At 38.8% G+C, this 19,524-nt stretch overlaps 1 protein-coding gene across 3 annotated transcripts in view; it reads left to right on the top strand.

Moving 5' to 3' along the window:
- LOC126092587 (sister chromatid cohesion protein PDS5 homolog B-B) overlaps nucleotides 1-19,524 on the top strand; it is a 177,438-nt gene that overhangs the window by 14,205 nt on the left and 143,709 nt on the right. For all 3 annotated transcript variants that reach the window (XM_049908278.1, XM_049908276.1, XM_049908277.1), the window contains exons 4-7: nucleotides 1,383-1,567; nucleotides 1,976-2,183; nucleotides 6,347-6,606; nucleotides 13,195-13,441. In XM_049908278.1, coding sequence (XP_049764235.1) covers nucleotides 1,383-1,567; nucleotides 1,976-2,183; nucleotides 6,347-6,606; nucleotides 13,195-13,441 — 900 coding nt within the window. The remainder of the gene's footprint in view (nucleotides 1-1,382; nucleotides 1,568-1,975; nucleotides 2,184-6,346; nucleotides 6,607-13,194; nucleotides 13,442-19,524) is intronic.

Raw genomic sequence — 19,524 nt, 5'->3', positions numbered from 1 at the left:
GACGGAGCACAAAAGAAACTGTCGCTTGGGACATATCGACAAATCGGCTGTAGCGGAACATGTTTTTAAGGATGGAGATCACGAAATAAAATTTGGTGAAACAAGCGTGCTAGCGAGGACGTCACACTATTATACACGTATGTATAGAGAGGCAATTGAAATCCACAAACATCAATACAATTTTAATCGTAAAGAAGAAGGATTAAAATTGGATAAGATATGGCGGTCGACGTTGCATCAATCACGTGACAATCGATTGCCTGCAATCGAGAGAACAAACGATAGCCAGAGATAGCTGCACATCGACGCCACGTGACGTGTGGTGGCGCCCCCTATGATTTCTATATAAGCGGCGGCCCCAGCTCCTAACAGCCAGTCGTCGACTCACCTCGGAAGATGTTCTCCGTAGTTGAGAACGAAACGTCAGGAAGAAGAAGTTCTACAGATCGACCACGGCAACTTAGCCCGGAAGATTTTACTGATAAAGGTGTTATCCATGTTGATTTCCTTGATCGTGGAACAATAATAAATTCAGATCATTACATCACAACGCTGCGAACTCTGAAACAATGGCTAACAAGCGTCTGAAAGGGAAAGGGAAGGGGCTGAAGCTCACCACCGTACGGCATCCTCCATACAGTCCAGATTTAGCACCATCTGACTTCCATCTGTTCCCAGTAATGAAAAATGATCTGTGGGGACATCCTTACGCTTCTGATGAAGACGTTGAGAGAACTGTGACTGTGGTTGCAGAAACAGTGTCAACTTCTTCCGTGATGGCTTCAGTAAATTTGTTCATTGTTGGCAGAAATTTATACAATTGGCTGGTGACTGTGGAAAAGTGAATATTGGTAATTAAAGACCACATTCTAAGGATTATTTCTGCATTTGATTTATTAAAATATTCCCACCCAAACCCAATTAATGAAGGTGGAGGCATTACTTTTCATTCAACCCTCATAGTTTTGAGTTGTATTTATGTCTATTTTGTGCTGAATGTGTTATTTGTGCTGCTGGGTTAAGTTTAGCCTAGTTATACAGTTTAACCCTTTTTTATTTCAGATATTTTATTCTGCTAATTGTGTATGAACTTTCTGTCTGCTCTTGAGTTTATCGTCAACTCACTTACCGTTGAACATTATTTTAAATTTCTCCATTGTGAAACTATTGTACAGAGTTCTGTTGTGATATTATGGTTTCAAATATGTCATACTTTTCTGTTTTTGTCTTGTTTATGTATGAACTGCATTTAATTTTCATATCATTTTGTGTACACAACCAAAGCGTTGCTGTGTAATACAATTTTAAGTGTACTTTTAGGAAGAGTAGGAAATGAATATACACACTGAAGGCCATAACATGTTGTCTTCTGTTATTTTCAGACAATCTTCTTATTCCTCATAAAGCAGTTGTCAGGATTGAAAGATCCAAAAGATCCTGCTTTCAAGCGCTATTTTTATCTTTTGGAGAATTTGGCATACGTCAAGTCATTTAACATGTGTTTTGAGTTGGATGACTGCCAAGAAATATTTTGTAAACTTTTCTCACTTATGTTCAGAATTGTCAAGTAAGTACCAAGTCATTTAGAATGTAAGAATCAAAATAAATTTTGTTATATCTCTTTGTAGTGTTTAGACCTATTTGGCTGTATTGTCGAGTTCCATACATTTTAAGAAACAACAGAATACTATTTTTTGAGTTAGTAAGTAGCTGTACAGTATTTTATGTATATTAGCGTAACTTCGTGTATTTTCTGTTGCGAAATATACAGTAATTAGTCACACCTTTACATATAAACAGAATTATTCAGATTGCAACATAAATTTCACATTAATATAACTGAAATTAAATATAAACTTTTCTTACGAATATTAAGAACAACTAAAGTATTAAATTTTATCAATATTTTTTTTTATTTTGAAACTTATAAACTTCAAAAATGCTTGTATCATATCAGGATGATTTTCTCTTGTAGTGATGAACACTCTGGTAAAGTGAAGAGCTTTATGCTGGATGTACTATGTCCACTTATTACTGAGTCAGATTTGGTCTCTAATGAGCTCCTGAATATTATACTTATGAACATTGTGGAACCAAATAAGACTCAACGAAAGAACGCATACCTTTTGGCTAAGGAGTTGGTAATTAAATGTAGTGATACACTGGAACCATACATTCAGACTGTAAGTTTAAAGGCCGCATTGTTTTTTTACTACTTGATAGTTATATTTGTAAGTGTTGATACATATTTTTAAGTAAAAATAAATAATGTACTGTCTGTGACTGAGGTTTGATGTAACATTCTACCTTCAATTTTTCTGTTAGGAAACTGACTGATGTATTGTGAATGATATTTCAGTGAAGTTAGATTACCTGTTACTTGATATCCCCGAACTTCTGACTCGTTGCTGTTTAGACAATTTTAATCTGAAACAGTAAATCCTGAACTTCATAAAAATAGTTTTCTGTCCATTAGTGATGAAGTAATAAAACCTTCAAACCCCCCCCCCCTCCTCCCCAAACCCCCAAATTGAGTATTTCCTGGGAACGTGAAGACCAGGACAGGGTGGTGCCGTCATTGTGTTTATGCCAGAGAAACAGGAAGAGCCCTAACATGCTGCATGTCTGTAAATCAGTGCTCTGCATTGTGCTTTGCAAACACTGACCTGCGTTTCTTTGACTCTACTACCCACAAACTTGAAATACTTGTTCACAGTGTAATACATATGAATGCATGTTTAATTTGAATAGAACACATTAATTTTAATTCTGAAATGTCATTTTTATGTAAAAATTTAGTACAGTATGCCTTTTTTGCAAATGTTTTCTTGTTTGCACACATGGTGGGCGACATGTTTCTTCCAGCATCTTTTTAAAACCAACTCCTATAAACAAATTGGATATTCTATTTGGGAAATATTGCCCCAATAACATATTTTCCGTATCACAAATAGGATGTTTATTTTGTGCGCTTTGCTTCTACAAACTTACCACACAAAACATGAAGTACTAAGATTATGGATACCGAAAAATAACTGTCTAAAATATCCTGTAACCTCAGGGCAATAAGTATTTTCAAAGGCATCCTACTTTTAATGGTTATTTGAACATGGGCAGCTTCAGTTAATAGAGGAGAGAAAAAAATCAGACTGGGGGGGACAAGATTTGTCAAATATTCAATAGTATTCTGGATTGAGCCCCACACTGTGAAATAAACTTCCATTTCATTCTATTAAGCTGTATCTGCTAAGGGATGTCAAATTAAACACCTTTCAGCCATCTAGTTTCCAAACTTATTTTATTTAGCTACCAGTTTTAGCATTTTACGTCATCATCTTCAGGCCTCTGACCGATGTGTAGGAAAATTCATTGTCGGTTCTGATCAAAACAGCTGCCAGCATTACTGGTATTAGTAGATTTTTGCTATAGCAATCACTTCAACCATCATCTACCAGTTCTGAGTCTGAGTCGGCAGATGATGGTTGAAGTGTTCACTATAGCAAAAATCTACAAATATCAGTATTGCTGGCCCCTGTTTTGATCAGAACCGAGTTAGAATCTTCCTGCTCGTTATTCGCGGGTCTGAAGATGGCATAGTAAAACGCTGAAACTAGTAGCCAAATAAAATAAGTTTGGAAACTAGATGACTGAAAGGTGTTTAATTTGACATGAAGTATAGAACAGCTGAGTCCTGCAACTATCAGAGACTTGATGTATCTGCTAATGATGAGATCTGCCAGTGAAGTAAACTGACTATATGTGGAATGGTTGCATGTTATGACTCTTTCATTTGATGTGTTGTGTTGGGATATATGTGAGGCAGACTTTGTGATATGTCTGAATTAAGTAATTTTTTCTTGTATATATGTTGTCACAGTATGTGTGCTACCACTCTCAAATGGATCTGGGTAATTATGTTTCAGGTCATTCCATATCAACCCACCGAGGCCTCTCTGCAAGACCATGAAGGGTTTAGCTGAAATTTTATGTGAACATTCGCACGTGTCTCCAATGAACATTGGTAAAGTTTAATGATTGCGAAAGCAACACAGGCCAGGATATACTCGTTTGATTCCATGCGCGACTGTGCAGAGCGAGCATGTATTTCTGGTGATTTCAAGCTGTTATCTTGGGCAATAATTTGTTGTAAAGAATGAAATATGGCTATCTTGTACAACTTTTGTTGTCTTAAGAATAATAATGAAATGAATCTTACGAGCCACATTCAGCTGGAAAATTTTTGGCAGAATTTACCAAAAAAATTAGTGTCCAAAAAACTTCAAATTTGGCTAAAGGCATGATGAATGTGAAACTTGGCATGTAGTAATCTAACAACACAAGGGTCGTAAATGTAAAATTTTGTTTATTATGTACCCGTTTCGAGTACTGAACAAATTAATTGAAGAATTTGTAAAAAGGTCAAAAATGCGGTATGTTCAATCTGATTTTGCAACAAGATATGTTCTACAAAACTTCCCAAACTGAGCCTATTAGAAAGACCATGGTTTTAACTGCAAAGAAAAAAAAAATTCTTGATTATCCATCGTGGGCTGTCAATGCTAGATAATTTGAATCGGAGCTGGCACGGGAATCATGTCATGGAAAAAAATGTAGACTTCGGATCCCTATATATCATAGAGTAAACAAATGCTGAACATAAAATTAATACACAGTAGCTTGGTAGCATAGGGATGTGGAACACAAAATTTCATTCACCTACTATTATCCAGTAGTCTACAGATTTGGTGGCAAGACGAATTTTTTTTTTTTTTTTTTTTTTTTTTTTTGAAAATACGATGTATTGGAAACTTTTATAAATACTGTCTTCTGTCAACATTTCAAAACTAGTCTCCTTCGGAACAATGTGTTGTTGTCAAATTTGTAAACAATTAAACTATTGAAAATAGTAGGTGAATGAAATTTTGTATTCCACATCCTTGTGCTACTGAGCTGTTGCATATAAGTTTCACACTCAGCGTGTCCACCGCTCGTGGTCTTGCGGTAGCGTTCTCGCTTCCCGAGCACGGGGTCCCGGGTTCAATTCCCGGCGGGGTCAGGGATTTTCACCTGCCTCGAGATGACTGGGTGTTTGTGTTGTCCTCATCATTTCATCATCATCCAGGAAAGTGGCGAAATTGGACTGAGCAATGATTGGGTAATTGTACGGGCGCTGATAACCACGCCGTTGAGCGCCCCACAAACCAAAACATCATCATCACACTCAGCGTTTGTTTTCTCTGTGAGCTCTATTGCATTTTTTCCCTGCCATTATTTCTGCTCCCAACTTTGACTGCACTGGATAATCGAATGCATTTTTTTCTTTGCAGTTAAAACCATGATACTACTAATGAGGCCACTTTAGAAAGTTTTGTAGAACATAATTTTTTGCAAAATCAGGTGAAAACATCACATTTTTTACCTTTTTACAAAATCTTTCATTTCTGCACTTAATTTATTTAGCATTGGAAAAAGGTATATAAATTAAATTTTATATTTGAGGATCTTGTGTAGTTAGCTTGCTGCATGCCAAGTGTCGCATTCGTCATACTGTTAGTACCTGAGACGTAAGAGGCCAGACTTTGAACTTTTATCGGCTTCTGATTTTTTGGGTTATTTTGCGTAAAATTTTCTGGCTGAATATAGCTCATAAAATTCTTTTTATTTTTATTCTTAAGAGAACACATAAATTTCTTTCAACGAAATATTGCCTGCGATATAACAGCTGAAAGTTGCCAGAAATTCATGCTCACTCTGTGCAAAGTTGCTTATGAAGTCAAACAAGTGACTATATCTTGGCCAGTATTGCTTCAATAAATGTTAAACTGTCTCAGTGTTCATTGAAGACATGTGCGAATGTTCACATAAAATTTCACTGAAATCGCTAATGGTCGAGCAGGAAAATGTTTCAAAATTAGGCAATTTGACAAGGAAGGGCCCTTACATTTGCAATAAATGCTATAATATATTAATACATTTGCAATAAATGCTATAATATATTAAGCGATTAAATTCACACTCCTTATTGTCCCGTGTATCACACAATCTTTCTAGTAAGAGAGAACTTACGATGGATTACTCTTGCATAAAATATTTTGTTTCTCAACATTGTTGATATTTCTTTGTTCTTAAGGTTCCAGCAAAAGTGAAGATGCTTCTTTTGGGGTTATTTCCTTTTCTATCCATGTGCACTATCCATGATGACCATTTCATCAGCAAAATGTTAAGCTGTAAATCTTATTTCCTTTGTTTTAGGCATCACTGATTTTGTATCATATTGATAGGTCATTGCAGATGTAGTCATTTTAATGTAAATAACTTGTATGTATTGTATTTCTCTTAATTGCAGTTTTTCAATCATGTGCTCATTCTGGGGAAAGAAGAAAAGCAGTTGGAGATTTGTGGAAAAGTTTATGATCTCATATATGAACTGAACCATATATGCCCGAGTGTGTTACTTGCAGTACTCCCACAGTTGGAGTGCAAGCTGAAAAGCAGTCAGGAGTCTGAACGGTTAGGTGCTGTTTCTCTGTTAGCACGGATGTTCAGCGAGCGTGACTCAAATCTTGCACGTCACCATACTCAACTCTGGAGGGCATTCCTTGGGAGGTATACTCTCTACTTCTTGTCTCATCCAAATTCATTTTAAGTGCATATTTACTAAACTTCAGTTATACGGAGTTGCCTTTTGTCTCTTGTAGTTAACCTTATATTTAGAAAGAGTATGTACTTTTTTGTTTTTATGAGCACTAAGCACTAGTTAGTGGTAATGAAACAATTTTCAGACAAATAATGTCATAAATTATAAGGAAAGTACATTACTCCAGATGAGATCCTACTCCCTTTTTTCCCCAAGTAGTGGGTTCATTAATAAAAGGCAGAAAATTACTTTAGTAATACAATTGGATAGACAGAAAACCTACTCACCAAGTGGCAGCAGGAGAGAACATGTAAAAAGTTAAGAAAATGTGCAAGCTTTTAGAGTCGGAGGCTCCTCCTTCCTTCTGGCATAAGGGTTGAAGTGCAAGGAAGAGAGATGAAAGAAAAGGAGTGGTGAGACTTAGGGAACAAGTAAAGTTATGCAAAAGTCGACCAGAACCCCAGGTCAGGGGAGACTTACTGGATGGGATGAGTGGGAAAGATTGATTGTTGGGGACTCATCAATCAGTCTTTCCTTCTCATCCCATTTGTTAAGTTACCCCTGACCTGGAGCTGGGCAACTTTCCAGAACTGTATATGTTCGCTACATCTCACCAGTTCTTTTCTTTCATCCGTCTTCCTCAGCCTTTAGCCCTTATGCCAGAAAACAGAGCCACTGCCTCCGAAAAACTTGCACAGTTTCTTAACTTTTACATGTGTTTCTCCTGCCGCAATTTGGTGAGTAGATTTTTTATCTATCCAATTGTATTTTCAAAAACTGATTATTTTTGTAGAAAATGAATTTTGGCATTTAGGCTCAACATTCTGATTTGCTGTATGAAGTAATTTCCTTGCAATATGGTGACTCTCTCTGACACACAACTTGCTTAGTGCTACCTAGAACAGCCATATTGCTTATAGGAATTATTGTACATTTGAAATGTCATATGCCATAAACGACAGGACATGTTTTGTGTGTTGGCAAGACAACTGAACTGTATCTCTGCTTTGGGTAATGATGTCTGTTGTTGATATTCTCTGCACCCTCCCTGCCCCTCTGTTCTAGCTTGTTTCTTTTACAGTCTCATGATTAAAATTTATTTACTTACTATTTTCCCTTTAACCCATCTTATTTTCTGACTCTCTCTCTCTCTCTCTCTCTCTCTCTCTCTCTCTCTCCCCCCCCCCTCCCCCCCTCCCTCCTCCCTCCCCCCTCTCCCCTCTCCCCCCTCCCCTCTCTCCCCCCTCCTCTCCCTCTCCCACCCCACCTCTCCTCTACGGTGTATGCTTCATCACCACTAGCTTACGTTTTCCTTGTTGTTGATAATTTCTGTATAATTTTTTGCGTACGACTTTCCTTTGAGTTTTTGAAATCTCACATGCTAATGCTGGTTTTATTCTGTCCCTGTATGGTTGGCTCTTCTCTTCTCTTCTGCTTAATTCCTAAGGCCACATCCTATGCAAGCATCAGAAGTGACCAACAGCAATCGAGACCCGACTATGTTACACTTCAGAAACAAGCAGCAGCATTGTGTAATACGGTCAGGTGTCTTGTGTGCAAGCAACGATCTCCTGCTACAAAGTGGCTCTAGAGCTGACCAGTCGTTTCTATAAAACGGTGCCCGTAAACTAGAGAATGCTGGAGCTTGAGAGTAAGGCAACAAAATTAGCTTTACTTAGGAAAATGAGGTGATAAAAGAGCGATGTGCATGAAATTCACAAAGGGAAGAATATTCATGGAGAAGTTCACAATTTGCATCATCAGATGTGAAGATCACCAAACATGTTCTTCCCAGTCTCTAGAGTGGAAACACCTTTTCACCACCAACCCTAACAATTGGACTCAACCAAGACCATTGTTGAACACTGCCTAACTCAGTTCACTCCTCCATCCAACTATGACCCACCTCCACTGCTCCCAAATCACCCCCTGTTAACTTTACAGAATTTCTGAACATGGAAGTGTGCCTCACCATCATTCCCCAAATTTCTCAATGTGCAAACTAACCTTACATCCGCAGAAAGAACTGCAATTCATCACCTAAAAACTGATCTCAATCTTATAATCCTACCTGTTGACAAAGGCTTTGAAACCACAAAGTTTACCGGACAGAAGAACTCTGCAAGCTGTCAGATTCATCCACCAACAAAAATACAGTGACCCCATTCCAGAAATCAATCAGGATCTCCAGTCTCCCCTCAAATCCTTATGTCCATTTCAGAACCTCTTGCCAGAGTCAATCTCTCTCCTCACCCCAACCTCTCCCTGCACTCCTACCTTCTACATGTTTCCTAAAGTCCACAAACTCAACCACCCGGGATGCTCCATTGTGGCCGGTTACATGCTGCCACTGAGAGAATCTGTGCTCTCATAGAACACCACCTTCTGCCTATTACCTGCAGCCAACCTTCCTATACAAAAGATATCAACCATTTCCTCCAACTCTCCACAGTTCCTGTTCCTTTACCACATGTTGCCATGCTCATCACTATTGATGCCACCTACCTTTATACTAACATCCCTAATGCCAATAGCCTTATCACTTTTGCACACTACCTTTCTCAATACTCTACAGATTCCAAACCAACAACCTCCTTCCTAGTTGCTATGACCAATTATATTCTCACCTACAATTACTTTTACTTTTAAGGCATTACCAGCAAACAAATACGGAGTATGGCCATGGGCACCCACAGGGCACCATCCTGTGCCAACTGGTTCATGGGCCATCGAGAGGAATCCTTCCTAAATGCCCAGAATACCAAACCCCTCACCTCATTCAAATTCATCGATGACATCTTTTTGATCTGGATCGAGGGTGAGGACACCCTATCCACATTTCTCTAGAACCTCAACACCTTCTTCCCCATTCACTTCACCTCCTCCCACTCAACCCAACAAGCCTCCTTCGTTGATGCTGACCTCCACCTCTAAGATGGCTACATCAGTACCTCCATCCAAATCAAATCTACCAGCCACCAGCAATACCTCCACTTTGACAGCTGCCACGTACTCCATACCAAGAAGGCCCTTCCATACAGCCTAGCCCCCCCCGTGGCAGTCACATCTGTAGGGCGGTCTCTGTCGAAATATACTGAGGGGTGTCAGACCATGCCTTATCTCTCCAGTCACCCACCACCTCCCATGTTCCACCGATCATCCACAGAGGAGCATTTCCTTCACGCCTCAGTACCACTCAGGACTGGAGCAACTACATCACATTCTCTGCCCTGGTTTCAACTACCTCTCATCATGCCCTGAAATGAGGAATGTCCTACCCAATATCCTTCCCACAGTGGTATTCCACTGTCCATCTGTACATGATCCCAGCTCCCAACCCTTTGACTCATCGCTCAGATCTCTGTAATAGACCTAGATGCAAGACCTGTCCCATACATCCTCCCACCACCACCTACTCCAGTCTGGTCACAAACATCACCTATCCTATCAAAGGCGGGGCTATCTATTAAACCAGTCATGTGATCTACAACCTAAGTTGTAACCACCGTGCTGCATTCTACTTGGGTATGGCAACCAACAAGCTGCCTGTTTGCATGAATGGCTGCTGACAAACTGTGACCAAGAAGCAACTGGACCACCTGTTGCTGAGCACACCACCCAACCCAACAGTCTTCATTTCAGTGTCTGCTTCACAACCTGTGCCATTTGAATCCTTCCCACCATCATCAGCTTTTCTGGATTGTGCAGGTGGGAACTCTCCCTGTAATATATCCTACATTCCTGTAATGCTCCTGGCCCCTAGTTTTGTTAATCATTGCCCGTACCCTTGTAGCCTCTACCTGTTCAGATGCCAGCACTACACAGCCTTTTGTGGCACCAATACACTGCCAGTCTTTTTATGTCTCTCCATTTTCGCTACCACCCCACTTCCTCCCTGCTCCCTCCGCCCTCCCTATAACTCCCTTACTGCAGCTAGCTACCCTACCGACTCTCCAACTCATCCCTCAGTGCTCCCACAAGCAGCAGAGTACTGTCCTCCACCCCTACCTGCTATCCTTCCCCCTCCCTCCCGCTCCCACCACATTACCCCTACCACCCAGTTGCCTCTCCCATCATGCACTGCTGCTAACAATCTGGCCTCAGCAGCCAGTGACTGTGTGCGTGTGTGCGAGTGCACGCTCGCGTGGGTGTGTTGGAAGCAGGTGCGCATGCACGTGCATTTTCGAAAAAGGGCTTGTTGGCCGAAAAGTTCACAATTTGATAGTCTTCTTGTCTGCCTGTCTGCGACCCAGCTTCTCCATTATATGGTGAGTAGCCACTATCCATTTCATGATACTGTTACATGCCTTCCAGGACTTTCCGTTGTTTGGTTTAGACACATTCTTCAAACGTACGTGAATGAGCAGACAGACATTCAACTATCTCATCAATAAATTAAAGAGTGGATGTTACTAACATGATGACGAACTTAGCAGCTGATAGGTACGGAAGAATGACTGACTGCAGTAAAAATGGAGGAACGAGTGATATTCCGGAGGAGGTGTCCTTGGTGTGATGGTAGAATCATAGGCTAATAATCAGAATCATTTTTGGTACTGGGTTCGGTCCTGGCTACTTCTTATGTTTTAACTGACTTGGCTACAATCCTGTCTCCAATTTTGTGTATTTAGTTTTATCTGTATTGTTTACAGTGCATCTCGAAGTACATTTTTAAGATTTTGCCAAAGTACTTGATCCTTAAATGTATATGTACCTATCCCAGTATATCACATATATTAAATTCCTAATGAAATACAATGAACAACTATGAAATTTTACTGATATTTGGTTGTTGGGAACATAATTCATCAGAAATCAATGTTAAGGCCAAATGTTTCTGTTAATCAAAACAGTGTGCACAAGTAAAGCATTCAAAGTTTGTGAAAAGCAAGTCAAAAGTTTAATGAACTGATTTGCCTAAAAGTAATAAGTGAAATATGTTCGAGAAACACATGATGCACCTCATTTTCTGTATATGAATTCAAGCCTCTTTCAGAGGCTTGTGTAATGTTTCTGTGATCAATTTTATTTCTTTTAGACAAATCATTGCACAAGATATTGGACTGATTTTTTAAAATATATTTTTTTATTTTTGAGTTTAGTTTAGAAACCAGATGAACTTTTTGACATTTCATTCACATAGATAGCAGCAGTTATTCATGAAATATTTTAATTTTTCCTCAGATCAGTAATTAGGTTTTTCTTAATTATGCTGATTACTTTCAAGCAGTTAAATATTTTCTTGTAAAAGTAGACCTCACATTGGTCACTGTGATTCCCCATTTGCCCATTATTCACACTTAATTTTGCTATGAAAATTTGGACAAATACTCATTGTGTAATTTACAGGGAGTCTGGTTTCGCTCCGCAGAAACATTTGGCAAAAACATATTTATTGTTATTCATTGACAAAATGTGTCCTTTTTGTGTGCCGTTGTATCCAAAAAACCTCATTTTGATATCTTTAACTGTTTATGAAAAGATGATGATTTTTATGACCACTTGATTCCCGATGCATGGGAAAGGATTGAGACACGCTGCGAGTAACCTGTCTGTGGATATAATAGCCAATATCTTGAGAATGAAAATAGATATCATTTGGCTCTCAACTTTAAGTATAGTTTTGATATGTTGGCCACATTTCGTATCCAATAATGTATGGCCTAATATGTGCTGCACACAAAGTCTTTGCACTGCTATTTTACCTCTGCAAATTCTTAAAAATTTTGTACAGTCATTTACTTAATTTCGTGCAGCACAGTAACTATGACGAACAATGAAATAAATTTGGTCCTTCATCAAGCTGCAAGATACAGAAGAATCAAATTTTTTCATCAGATGTGTCTCATAAAATCGGATGATAAGTATTTCATAGCAGCTGGTGCATCCCATTCAGTGCTTCAAAGAGAGGATTCATAACTGTTGCTCTCACTGTCATGTGCTCCAGCAACAAGATTAAAACACATTTGAATTCATACATCACAAGTTGTAGCAGAGAACAGGCAGTGCCGTGGACGTTGCTCACCAAGGACAGTTCTGTAACTATACCTGTGGTGGTTTTTTGTCGTCTGAAGACGTGGTGCGCAGTTGGTGAAATGGTTCAAATGGCTCTGAGCACTATAGGACTCAACTGCTGTGGTCATAAGTCCCCTAGAACTTAGAACTACTTAAACCTAACTAACCTAAGGACAGCACACAACACCCAGCCATCACGAGGCAGAGAAAATCCCTGACCCCGCCGGGAATCGAACCTGGGAACCCGGGCGTGGGAAGCGAGAACGCTACCGCACGACCACAAGATGCGGGCGCAGTTGGTCACTTCTGTCACTTATGCAGGATGCAGCCTAAGTAATATTGTTTCCTCCAGCTGTGTGTGCACTTTTTACCATTGGAAGTGATCTCTGACTTCTGGAGGCAGGTGCCAACTTTGTTTTCATCTGCATCAGTTGCCTGAAACATGATTATGTGATGGGTCAGATAATGAGACTGCTTTACTGTATGTGTAATTTAATTCTCTAGTTTCTTTTGTATTATTAATGCTGTGTTTCAATTAACAGGTTTAATGACATTAGTGTGGCAATACGCATTAAATGTGTGCAGCATTCCATGCATTTCCTCCTAAATCATCCTGAGCTGAGGAAGGACATAACAGAGACACTGAAGTTGAGACAGCATGATTCAGAAGAAAATGTGAGATATGAAGTTGTGATGGCCATTGTTCAAACAGCCAAAAGGGATTTTGAGGTTGTGTCTGATAGTGAAGATCTTCTTGAGTTTGTAAAGGAAAGAACATTAGACAAAAAGGTATTGTTTTGTATTGTTCTAAGCGTAAGTTACGTACTTGGTAACATACTTTATATATATCAATGTAGTAAAACCACAGAATGAAAATGTAAAATTTTTAGGCATCTGGATTGATAACAACCTGGTACCAGTGTGTCGACCACAAAGCTCAGTGCTGTCTGCTTTGCATTTAAAAATATTTATCAATGTGTTGACTTGCACGTGGGATTGCTAGCATACTTTCACTCAGTGCTGTACTGGTGCAGTGCAGCTGTGGAGAGGGGGGGGGGGGGGGGGATGCTACGGAAATTGGTAGTAATATTGCAGAAGCCCCGTCAGTGGTGTTCTTGGTTAATAATAAAAGTAAATTTAGGGTGAACTGTAAAATACACAACCACAACATTAGAAGTAAAATTTATTTCTGGATACAAGCATCAATGTAGGGTTTAGAATGGTGTTTTACATTCTGGTGTCAAATTCTTTAACTGGTTGTCAGTAGATATCAGGAGAAAATTTGAAATCCCCAGATATTCCAAAACAAAGTAAAGAATGCTGTATTCGCCACTCCTTGTGTAATTTATCAGAATATTTTAGCTCTGGGATATTAAATACCAATTAATACATAATGTTCCTCTTAAACCTATTTAAAATATTTTCCAGTATGTAGACAGGTGATAGTATTCTGTGAAACAAGTAAAATCCCATAGTACCATTTGGAATAGATAAATACGACTCATAGCTGATTGGTATACTTTACATAAGTACCCTACAGTGACTGTTTCTGCTTGCTAAAGTACACTGAGGTGACAAAAATTGTAGATATCTTAATATTGAGTCGGACCTCCCTTTGCGTGACGCAGTGCAGCAACTCGATGTGGCATGGACTCAGCAAGTCGGTGGAAGTCCCCTGCAGATATACTGAGCCATGCTGCCTCTGTAGCTGTCCATAATTGTGAAAGTGTTGCTGGTGCATGATTTTGTGCACGAACTGAACCCAATATTAAGGCCCATAAATGTTTGATGGGATTCATGTTGGGTAATTTGGGTGGCCAGATCACTTGCTCAGATTGTCCCAAATACTCTTCAAATCATTCACGAACAATTGTGGCCAGGTGACATGGAGCATTGTCATTCATAAAAATGCCATTCTCATTTGGGAACATGAAGTCCATGAATGGCTACAAATGGTCTCCAAGTAGCTGAACATAACCAGTGACAGTGCTTGGTTTACTTGGACCAGAGGACTCAGTCTATTCCACATAAACAAAGCCCACACCATTATGGCACCACAACTAGCTTGCACAGTGCCTTGTTGACAACTGGGTTTCATGGGGGTCTCCAGCACACTCGAACCCTTCCATCAGCTTTTACCAGCTGAAGTTATCTAGGGTCCAACTGATGTGGTAATGAGTGCAGGATAGGCATCACAAGTGGTGTCGTGCTGTTAGCAAAGGCACTCGTGTTGGTTGTGTGTTGCCGTAGCCCGTTAATCCCAAGTTTCACCACACTGTTCTAAGTGATATGTTTGTCGTATGTACCACATTGATTTCTGTGATTATTTCACACCGTTTTGCTTGGTTGTTAGCACTCTACGAAAACTCCACCAGTTTCGATTTTTAAGAGAAGGCTGTCAGCCACAGCATTGTCTTTGGTGAGAGGTAATGCCTGAAAATTTGCTATTCTCAGCACACTCTTTACACTGGAACACAGACTATAGAATTTCCTAATGATTTCCAAAATGGAATGCCCCACGCATCTACCTCACACTACCGCTCCAAATTCAAAGTATGTAATCTCCATTGTTCAGCCGTAATCAGGGTGGAAACCTTTTCATATGGGCCACCTGAGTAAAAATGATAGCTCCACCTATGCACATTTTTTATTCCTTGCATATGTGGTACACTGCCACTATCTGTATATGTGCATATTGCTATCCCATGACTTTAATCACCTCACTGTAGAAGCTGTCTGTTTGCAAATCCATCAAGGCTCTCCTCCCTCGTGGAATTTACAGTACATGTTATTTATAACTACCTGTGTGTAGATAGCTGCCATATCATGGGTTCAGAATACACTTCTCCTTTTGTGCTAATGTTTAATATTGTATAAGTTTTTGTTACTTGTTGATTCACACAAACTTCATTGTGAATATTCGGCCCCATAAATACAGTAACACCACTATAGAAAATCTGATGGGTGAAATGTGACTTACTGATCATGCTCATTTACTAAATAAGTTTTGTGGGTAGGCTGCTTCTGCAAATGGTTGAAATTACATGTGATATAATTCATCACTAATTGATTGGAATGAATATGTTGGTCTTCACAATTTGACAGCAAAATATATTAAAGCTGTTTAAGAATGAATTTCTTAATTTATTTGTGGTATTTATTGATATGATATGTCATGACAACAGATTACTGTGAGAGCCTCTGTATGGAAATGGTAGGAGGTGATTACAGAGAGCTAATTTGAATTGGGGTGATGTGAGTGTCCAAATTGTCAGTGCTGACTCCATTATAATCTGTTGCAAATGCTAGTAGACATAACAAACAAACAAAAGCTTGCACATCAGTGCAGAGTAGTGTGCTGCATGCTGCTTCTGTTCACTTTATTTATGTATATAACATATGATCTACGTGAGGGCTAATAGGGAATGGGAAGCACTGTGGTTTTTTTTTTTTTTTTGTTTTTTTGTTTTTCTTTTTTTTCCCCCTGCAAAAGATTTATTGTACTACACTCACCAGTCTGCAGTGGGTTAAAATTTTAGAATATTGACAGATCTTATGCTACAAAATACTCGAGGATTCCGTGACCACTTGTTGACATTATCAGTTTCCTTTTGCCTTGGATTTTTGTCTGATGTTTATTTAATGATTTTTATGTCATTCCACCAGTCAGTTGAGCCAACAGGCAATGCATAAAATCATACATTTTGGCATTCTTTTAGAAGAAAGCTTATCTGTATTCCTTTATACAGTAAAAACAAGGGCTTATTACTGTTTTGATAGTGTGTAGCAAGGGCTACTTACAGTGGTAATAATAAACTATTTTGTTTCCCTTGACACCCTATTAATGGCATGCGGAAAAAAAACAACTTTCGGAGCACCTGGCAAAGTGGTGACATGAAATTGTTTTCATTATAAATGACCACAGTTACCTGATTTCAGCTATTTGAACTACACTAGAGTGACAGTTGTACATCAGGAAATGACACGTTTTTTTGAGTTGCCTGGGAGCAAATTTGTGTGATCATTTTAATTTACATTATGGTTAATATAATTGCAGAAAATGTATATCTAACCATAGGATGAATGTCTTGACTGTGTATATCTACCATAGGACAATGTCTTGACTGTGTTTCGTGTTTAATTGTAGTATAAATATTTGCAGACTTTAATTCTGAACAACCACTGATGTTGAGTGGCAACTTGTACAAAAAAATTAGCATTCGTCATCTTCCTTCATTTTGTGCTCCTAATTTATTGTTTATATAATTAATGAGATGAGAAAACATACCATGAAAAAAAAAATCATGTCCATGGTTTTAATTTTTCTTTTGCAGTTGTGCTTTATACTCAATATATTTTCACACAGGCAGATAACTCGGAAATATGCTACAGATCACAGTTCTACAACCATCTGGTTCACAGGTGCCAACTCCATGGGGCCTGAGGGAGCCTGAGCCCCCTCAAAAATTCGTTTGGGAACGTGGAGCCCCCCAAATAATTTAAGAAAATTATTGGTTATATTATGCTCTATAAAATCACAAAATTATGTTGGAATTTTTTATTTTCCTTGCTTGATGATAGTTACCTTTTAAAATACATTCAGTAATGAGTTAAAATTGAAGAATTATTACGGTAGTAAGCAGGTTAACTGAAAACAAATGGTGTGAATCATGATAGTGTTATGGTGTTGCGGGCACACGTAGAATCTGTCCCGGTGCGCGAACCTTCGGGTAAAGTCTGGCACCAGTGGGCCAACGCTGCGGCCACAGTGACATCAAAAGGACTGGAGCAGAAGCGCCTGGAACACTCTGTCTCTTGTCGCCTTGATGCTTCGAGACATTATGATGCCATGACTAAATAAAGCCCAACCTGCTGTCGCAGTCACTCAGTGTGGATAGTTTTGTTCAGTGCATGCTGCAGACGTGTTTAGTGTTCAGACTTTAGTGTCTAGTGGACTATTTTATATGACTATATTTTATTTGTTTACTTTAGTCTCCTAATTCACAAATTAAGTTTGCAATGGGTAAATTTGTTACAAAAAATGTGCGCTTGGAAGTTGATGATACTGCAAGTCAACCTCCAATAATTATTGTGTCGTCAGTTGCTTCATCATCTTCAGGCGAGAACCATTCACAGCCAAAACCTGGACAATCCAGTAAGGGAAGATCATTTCAGAAGTCTTGGTTGATCAAATATACATGGCTAGAATATGAAGCATCTACCGGAAAAGTTTTTTGCAAAATCTGCAAAGAGGCATATGCTGAAAATCTACTACAATTTTCTTCAAAAAAGAAGATGCATTTACTTCTATAGGGTTTTCTAACTGGAAAAAGGCTCTGGAAAAATTTCGTCTTCATGAAAATACGTTTACGCATAAAGTAGGTGTTCTGACATTAAATTCTATCACTAACCAAAGTGTGGCCTCCCAGTTGAATGAACAGTAAGATAGTGATATGAAGATAGGTGGTTTAGCTCTTGAGACTATTTTTACTACCGTGCAATTTCTGTGCCGACAAGGACTAGCAATTAGAGGACACGAAGATGTAAATCAAATTTTTTTCAATTGTTGGAACTCCGAAAGAATGACATACCTGAGTTTAAAGATTGGTTAGAGCGTTCGGGTTATAAGTGGACGTCCCACGATATTTAAAACGAGATCATTGATCTACTAGGAAAGTCTGTGTTGAGACAAGTATTGGCTTCAATCAAGATGACTGAACATTTTTCTATTGTGGTTGACAAAACAAGTGATTCTTCAATTCACGAACAAGTGTCATTTTGTATTTGTATTGTCGATGATTCCTTAATCGTCAATGAAGACTTGATTGGCTTATATGAGACCCCCAACACAGAATCACAAACTCTGTTTAGTATTTTAAAAGATGTTTTTGCTCCTCTTGATTTGTCAATGGATAATTTAAGAGGACAGTGCTATGATGGTGCCTTGAATTTGAGAGGTAAGTTCAAAAGACTAAAAAAGTTAGTTTTGGATATACAACCAAAAGCATGTTAAGTGCACTGCACTGCTCACAGGTTAGACTTGGCCGTTTTAGGTCTATGAGGGATATAAGGCTTTAACCAAGGACTTAATAAACACTGCAAGGGAATCCAACAAAAGGATGGGACTTTTCAGAAGCATACGCTGTGAGATCACCAACGACGAAGCTGGTCTAAGACCCCTTTGCACGACTCGATGGAATATGCAAGCTTCTAGTATCTTGAGAATATTGAAAAACTTTGAAGAACTTTTAGAGTTTTTTGAAACATTTTAGGCAGGTTACAAATGTGCAGGCTACCTTGAATCAATGTTAACAATTCAAGACTTATTTCTTTTTACATCTTTATTGCCATGCAGTGAACCCAGTAGAGGATGTCAATGAAAAAATTCAAAGCCTTCATCTAAGTGTTGTTGATCTGGAAAAAATATATGTGGGTTTGATTTGTGTATTGAATGGAAAGCGTGATAGTTTTGAACACTTTTGGGAATTGTGATTAAAAAGAAAAACCGTCACAAGTTGATGATCCTTCGCTTCCTTGGAATTGAAGTATACCAAAGAAGTATGGAAAAAACGAAGCCAGCTCACTGCCCACTTTCAAAACCCAAAAGGAGTACTACAAAGCTAATTAAATTGAAGTTTGTCAAACGGTGCAGTCTTGTATTACTGAGAGGTTTGCTTCAGCTGGACTCACACAGGTCATTGCAGCTGAACAAAAGTGCTTGCTTTTAGTAAACAGAGGTGAAACAAATTTGGAAAAATCAGCTGAGTTTGAAAAAAATGACCTAGACATTGAGAGACCGCACTTACACTTGAATACGTTAGCCTATATCGCTAATAAAAAACAACTGGTCTTAAAAAACGTGAGATGTAAGA

This window comes from Schistocerca cancellata, chromosome 7, assembly GCF_023864275.1.
Source record: "Schistocerca cancellata isolate TAMUIC-IGC-003103 chromosome 7, iqSchCanc2.1, whole genome shotgun sequence".
Classification (NCBI taxonomy): Eukaryota; Metazoa; Arthropoda; class Insecta; order Orthoptera; family Acrididae; genus Schistocerca; species Schistocerca cancellata.
This window is presented reverse-complemented; position numbering and strand designations above follow the sequence as displayed.